Source organism: Agrilus planipennis, unplaced genomic scaffold (genome assembly GCF_000699045.2).
Source record: "Agrilus planipennis isolate EAB-ADULT unplaced genomic scaffold, Apla_2.0 scaffold178, whole genome shotgun sequence".
Taxonomy (NCBI): domain Eukaryota; kingdom Metazoa; phylum Arthropoda; class Insecta; order Coleoptera; family Buprestidae; genus Agrilus; species Agrilus planipennis.
In genome coordinates this window covers 565,547-572,544 of record NW_020439320.1, presented here as the reverse complement: position 1 = coordinate 572,544, position 6,998 = coordinate 565,547, and the positions used below count along the sequence as shown (strand labels likewise).

The 6,998-nt window shown below is 31.0% G+C and overlaps 1 protein-coding gene across 2 annotated transcripts; it reads right to left on the bottom strand.

Moving 5' to 3' along the window:
- Positions 1-2,432: 2,432 nt before the first annotated feature.
- Positions 2,433-6,820, bottom strand: LOC108738396 (lamin-B receptor). 2 transcript variants are annotated; one of them, XM_025978536.1, is made up of 7 exons: positions 6,702-6,820; positions 6,370-6,450; positions 5,848-6,169; positions 5,656-5,792; positions 4,490-5,380; positions 3,671-4,070; positions 2,433-2,972 (listed from the first exon to the last, which is right to left on the bottom strand). In XM_025978536.1, the coding sequence occupies exons 3-7, from the start codon at positions 6,167-6,169 to the stop codon at positions 2,695-2,697; spliced, it is 2,028 nt and encodes a 675-aa protein (XP_025834321.1). In that variant the 5' UTR covers positions 6,370-6,450; positions 6,702-6,820; the 3' UTR covers positions 2,433-2,694. The 2 variants fall into 2 exon arrangements, with proteins under 2 accessions (XP_025834321.1, XP_018327297.1); XM_018471795.2 differs by lacking the exon at positions 6,702-6,820 and having other exon boundaries at positions 6,370-6,566.
- Between the last annotated feature and the right edge of the window lie 178 nt (positions 6,821-6,998).

Here is a 6,998-nt window from a genome sequence, read left to right as displayed (position 1 = left end):
AATATGTTTGTATTTACGTTATGGGGTTTTGTCAACAATGGTCTTTTATTGCTAGATTGTAATAAAATTTTTATAAAAGTAGATGACAATATGTTTTTATATGCAGGGTAGTCCTACAGTAGTGTGTTCCAGAACAATAACTCTATATTGGCAGGAAGTTTAATACAAAAGTTATAAGATCTGATGAATACTTACTATAATCAAAATTTATTTCCAGCTGTACAGGGTGTTGCATAAATTTGCCATTTTCTAAATGGAACACCCCATATATTCTTATGAAAAATCAGGGGTTCATTTAACATCTTGTATCTCTCTTAAAAAGGCAACAGTACTTATTTTATTATGAAAATATGCCCTTCATTTAATCGACCAACGACATTTCGCTTTTTATTGCGAGGTTTTTGTTATTCCACAAAATAAAATTAAATACCTGAACTACAAGCGATTTCTCATGAATAGTAAAACATTCTGGTTCCGAAACACGTAGTCTTATGTTAACTAAGTGTTGTGGTTAATTGAAGTAAGTCTTTTTGTTTTAATTACTTCTATCGTCACAGTCTCCTTTTTTCTTTTTTTTTTTTTAGTCTAAATCATAATTGGCAATAGCAGCTCATGAGAGGGTACAGATATCAAAGTTTAAAAACAAAACAAAAAAAAGATTCGAAACCATACCTGAAATATGCTTTATTTCATTAAATTTGTATTACAAATTAAATAACTGCTTCAATGTATTCCATTAAAAAAAAAATTATAAACTGATTCAAAAAATTTGCACATACCGTTTCTTTTTTTTGTAGTAGAATACTTTTTCATTAATTCTAATCGTAAATTAATTTAACTCTATAAATAATTCTTTTTAACATAGAGATTATTCTAAAACTATCAAAAATGAGAAAAAGCAGCAAAAATCACACAAAACAAAACTGTAGAGGATATACTCTACCATTACTATAGGTACAAACTTTAAGGCACATGAAGAATGGATATAGATTATTGTTAAATCTAAAAGTTTGCACTCAATTAGATACTTATTTTGGTAAAACACACGATTATTGTATACTTAATTTATTGGTTTCTAGAAGATAATCCTAATAATCTAATACTATTCATATTCATGGGCGACGAAAAAATATCTGATAGAAAAAAAAATACAAAAATACTTTACGCTTTTTAGAATTGAAAGTACTAAGAATTGCACAAAGTAATCGACAATATGTATATACAGTATAATAGAAAACGATGAAAAATTAATACCTTCACAAATAGATTTGTACTTTGTGTAATCATCCTATTATAAAATAACGCATAAGGTAAAAGTACAGTCTGTTCCTTTACTACATTCCTGATGTGCAACATCTTACTGCTCCAGTATAGAACTATTTTATGCGATGGAAATGTGTAACAGGACATACGGAGGAAGAAGCACGTGCAATTCAATATTCAATCGATGCTGCCTACAGTTGGCAATTAAAGAGAGACAAAAATGAAGAAAAGAACCTCAACACCTGACCAAGATTTTCCCCAAGAATTTGCTCTGTACCGAAGCTAGATGTTACACATCAATGGCGTCCACCATAAAAAATTACCTTTGCTGATAGTAATATTTTTCATTAAGTCTGACAAAATTATTTAAAGAATAGACACAAATCAGTAAAAAAAATAAAAGAAGACGTAAAAGATACTAATCAGTAATTGAACTTCGAACCACTTAAAATTAGAATTACATGACACTATTAGATAAAATTATTTAATTTCCTCCTAGTACCTAGTTTGAACTAGCTTAAGTAGGTAGTCCATATATAAAATTATTTAAGAAATGGGCAATTCAGAGGTATATATCGAAGGTATAAATATATATAAACAATTACACAATAAAAAAATTAATACATGCAGTATTAATCGATATACACTGATATTTCATTCCTATTTCTTTGCTGTAAACAAATATAACAAAGTCAAATTGGCCTGTACAATTAAAGAATAATAAGAACGAATTCATGGATAGATACATACTAGCTTCGATTTATTATGAGCTCTTACTGTTCCTTCAAACCCTTTCCTGACAGTTGACCAGATCTCAATGACCAAAATTAAAAAAATGTGTATGCCGTTACAGTAGTTTTGCATTCCTTTATACCAAACTAGTTAAATAACATAAAAGAGAATGTTGCATTATTTAATACATGACTGTATCTCGACAGCATACAAGTAAGCTACATAAAGCTGCCTGGTACCGGCAGGTTGCTTCGCTTTTTTCTACGAATGTTAAGGTGGAGAATAAATTGAACTCTCTTTACCGCTCGCGTAACACTCACGGGAAGTAGTGTACTTTCTGCGCGCGCCATAGTTTAACACAAAGTTGACACATTGCTACACTTCAAAAAATAAATTAAATAAACTGTTACATTAAAAAAAAATACATAAGAAAATAATCCCCGTAATTACAGAAACTTTATTTTTTAGCATTGCATAAGCAATACTCTTAACTCATTCATTGCATTAAAAACATAAAATACACAAAATTATAGAATATTTACCTTTGAACCTTTTACTAAAGGTAATCTCTTAGAGGTAATTGGTAGCTTATTTAGGTATATTTTGTACTTCATTTGTATAAAATTTTCAATAACTACATGCATGATGTATCAAGTAAATGAAACGAAAACTGAAGCAAGAAATAAATACTCAAACTGCTTAGTATATTTTAGGCAGGAAAATGTACTTGACTCTTTGGCAATAGATATCCCATGCGGCGCCGTAACGTTGCTTACAGCGTAGTCCATCCCTTCTAGCTCGCGATATTAAGAACAAAATGTTCAAAAGACAAAAGAGAAGGGGCGGTACAGATTTTACGAAAAATGTAAATGATATCAAAATAAGAATATCACCAAGATAGTTCGGGTGACGCACCCAACCCCAATAACCTGATGCAAGGAGTCTCTTGCCCTGTGTTGTCGGTATCGTTTCCAAATCTGAAATTATTTTAAAAAATTCGTTGTTTACCACTGAAAAAAATTAGAACTACACGAAAACTCAATGGTTTATATATGTATAGACATGTATATAATTAGTGCATCAAATTCTGTAGATTTTTTCCTAAAAATTCTTTCTTAAAAAGAACTTTAACTATAGTACAATGAAGATTCGGGCTAAGTGGTCTACTTAGACCACGGCCCTATACCCCGAACCTTCATTCTGCTATGGATTCCGGCCGTGAAAGCCTTTGTTCTTATATAGAATAAATTTTTGTTTCGGCTATTTCTCTTTCATTCTTAACAACTTTTAACTTTTTGTTACGACCTTTTTTAAGATAACAAATTGAAGGATATTGTGTTTTTGCCTACAAAATAAAATTTGATTTCAATTAAGTATATACAGACCAGGACTAACCCACTACATAGAAATAAATAAATACAGCAAGATCTTTAATGATCTGCTTTTATATTATTTTCTACTAAAATAAATTAGATTATTGTTTAAAAAATGTTTCGAATGTTTCTATAGAATTATTTAAAGAGATTTTGCCATACTGTCAGTTAATTAGCTTTATATACATGGTTATGCAATTTGTTTTGTATTAATGAATGTGAAAACATTTTTTATAATTTACCTTGTATAGAATGGCTATACCCCGTTTAAATAAATAAATAATCTCATTAAAGATACTCACGTGATAAAGAAGGATCATATGGATTTTTTCTGAAGGAATCCTTTTGGGAATTGCTTCCTCGCAATAAAATGTAACCAATTACGAACAGTATTATCGCAGCAACTAATTGGAACCAGGGCAGTTCGATATTATGTTCAGTAACATATTTGAGTATCGTCGTTGACATAAAGGGGTACATAACATAACCAACAGCAAGCATCCAGCCAACACCTTCGTACTGAATTTCAAAGCTGGTAACCCATGAAGACTCAAACAGGAGACCATCAAGGAGGTAAACACCTTGTAACAACGCAAGTACCGAAGCAGTGGGAGACATTGCGATTTTTTTCATAACGGACACGCTAGATATTGGTGTTGGTGGAAGCATTTTTTTGAACAGAAAGATCCCATTTATAATCAGCTGTAAATCATTTTCAGATTATAATCTATTACTTAACCGTATCATATAATATAAAAGAAAAAGGAATTATTTTCAAGTCTTGATATTTTAGAAATAAGTAATTCTTGTATCCTGAATTTATCATTATGAATTGTAGTTAATACCACAATATTTATTTAAAATCTTTAGAAATTTATTTCAGCAGTTATGCCAATATTCAAAAGAATATAGCTCTGTTCATACTGCAACTGTATTCTTCTTTTGAATAATGACACTACTATCGAAACTGTCATGAATTTAAATAATTTTTGTGAAATTAAACTCAAAGTAGTTTCTTTATTCAACAAGAAGATATTATTCTTCAAGTTTCACAGTAAGTGTGACACGCAATCAATTAACGTTATTTCTCATTTTTTCTAAACATCTTATTAAAAACTTACCGAGCTAATTATGACGAATCTGTAAAGATACATCTTGACATCAACAACTCCAAAGAAACGAGGATTAAGTTCACGCCCCATCCAAAAATTGTAAATATGACTTCTAGTGACAGCGTGAGGATTTAGAGCGCTGACCGATACGTGACGACTTCGAAGGTACAAAATTACTGACAAAAGTATACCAAATATCAAAGAAGCAGTTATCATTTGGAAATATTTTTCTGTGACAATTTGAACGACCGGAAAACCATAAATACTCAAAGCAATAGTTAATGTGGACAAAATAATGGCTGAAAATAAGCCATTCATTCTGTACTCCAATATGCCTTCTTTATTTAATAATCCGGTGACTTTTTTACCGCCGAAAGGCAAAGCGCTGGAAATCATTAAAGCTAATGCAAAAACAAAGAAAGCCGTCCAAGCACTTAAATCGAAATAAGATGAGACTTTTTTTAAGTTTTCTAAATCCGGTATTTTCGTAAATGAACAACTATTTCGATTGCAAGATAGATTGATACCATAAACCGTAACGGGAATAAAACACATTAGAGCCAGCGCTCCAATGGAACCCCCAAATTCGTATCTATCCAATAAGTCAAATCTTTTCAAATCATTAGTTGACTTTTCGAACTTTCTTGATTCGCTAACGCGGTCAAGAGACGTGCTTGAACGATCAGGTGTATTGAACATTGAAAGCATTTTCTCTGAATTTGAATATTTAAAATTTTTAATATCGTCATCGTCAGAGAACTCAGCTAGTTTTTGAGCAAACAAATCCTGTTTTACATGAACAATTCTTTCAACTTCACGTTGTTGAGATATACGTGCTGAACGACGTACAAGGCCAACCTCTGATTCCACTTCAGCACCACTAATAATCTCGATCATACCCTACAAAATAAATAACTAAAATGTTTCATCATTTCATGTAATTGTACACTACTAAAAACTGCATACAAGAAACATAATACATGTAGATATACAGGGAGGTTCTAGCCAGGAATATTAAATTTTGTAGTAGTCAAACCATCAACATTAATAAATATAAACAGAAGTTTTACACATAAAGGAAATATGTTTGGCTTAGTCTTAATAGAACTTTCTATAATTTTTTGCATTTATATCCTAGGATTAAAACTGAAAAGCAATCATATATCAATATTTACCTTTACAGGTTGATGTTCATTGTCAATATTTCTAGCCCTTCCCCGTACAGCAGCCTTTGGTTTTTCAACAGATAACTTAGCAGAAATTTCAGCAGTATCGGAATCAGTGTCAGTATCTGCAATAAATTTCTTATACCCTATAAAAAACGGAATCGTTATCCAGTGTTTAATGAAATGTAAACAACAACACACCTTGACTCGATTTTGTTGGACGAGCTGGACTTTTTCTATCACCTATGCTTCTTCTAGCAGTTACTTTAAGAATAGGACTTTTTTTTGGACTATCAATAGGGGATTTCTGGCTACGTGAAGGACTCTTTCGAGAAGGACTTTTTCGAGAAGGGCTCTTTCTCGATGGGCTCTTTCGGGATGGACTTGCACTGGACCTTTTTTTGGTTTTACTGACATTCTCAGTCGGTTGCGAGATTACTTTTATTGGAAGAGCACTTGGCTTCTCAGTTTTCAAACTTTTTTCTGTCTTAGCAGAAGAAGACTTCTCCTTTTTACTTACCATCTATAAAAACAATGTTAATTAAATGAAAAACACTCTCAAAACACCTAAAACCCACTTTTAATTAATGAATTGGCTTTGCAGTATTTAGAATATCATATAATAGAAAAAAGCTTGTGTTTTGGTTAATTTCAAGAATAATTGTACTGTAAATACGTTATGCAAGAGCATGGGCTGGATGCCAGCAAGAAAGAAAAAACTACCTTTTAAAACTTCTGTGAGTCAAACAAATTCCAGTATTTCTTTCAGCAGTTTGTTAGGATAATCGTTTCGTGTTTTAACGACTAAAACAATACAAAATCATGGATGAGTCAATGAACCAACGCGTACACGCTTGAAAACCGACGCTACAAAAATACAGCCACGCTAACCGACTTTGTTGATGCATTTTGATTGGTGGATTACATTTATCAATCCTAACCAAACATTTTAAAATATATAAATAGAGAATGCCCTATTGTCATATATCTATGTATAAAAGTTTTACAACCTACTAAATTCTTCCAATTTTATAAAAATTTAAAACTTTACTCACGCCTGAATGTAGTTTTTATTTAACAACATAATTATTCTACACCTTTTTATATTTTTTTTTGTTTGAGTAATGTCATAACCATTGTAAATTTTGACTTTCAAAAATGATAATTACTAACAAACTCAGTTATATTTTGTTAACGCCGCTGCCTTTGTTTAAAAAGAGTAAAGAAGAATGGGGTAAATTAGTATGAAAAAAAGCTTTAATATACTTGCAATGCAAAACAATATAAAATTTAAATAAATAAAAAAAAATGAGTTTTTTATTTTTAAAGGCAGGGCGTTTCCTGAAAAATAC

Excerpts from the sequence above, each read along its gene's own strand:
- LOC108738396 (XM_025978536.1), bottom strand. The coding sequence starts at position 6,169 with ATGGTAAGTAAAAAGGAGAAGTCTTCTTCTGCTAAGACAGAAAAAAGT. Across the intron at positions 5,381-5,655 it reads ATGAACATCAACCTGTAAAG|GGTATGATCGAGATTATTAG; the intron begins GTAAATATTGAT and ends TTTATTTTGTAG. Across the intron at positions 2,973-3,670 it reads ATATGATCCTTCTTTATCAC|ATTTGGAAACGATACCGACA; the intron begins GTGAGTATCTTT and ends AAATAATTTCAG.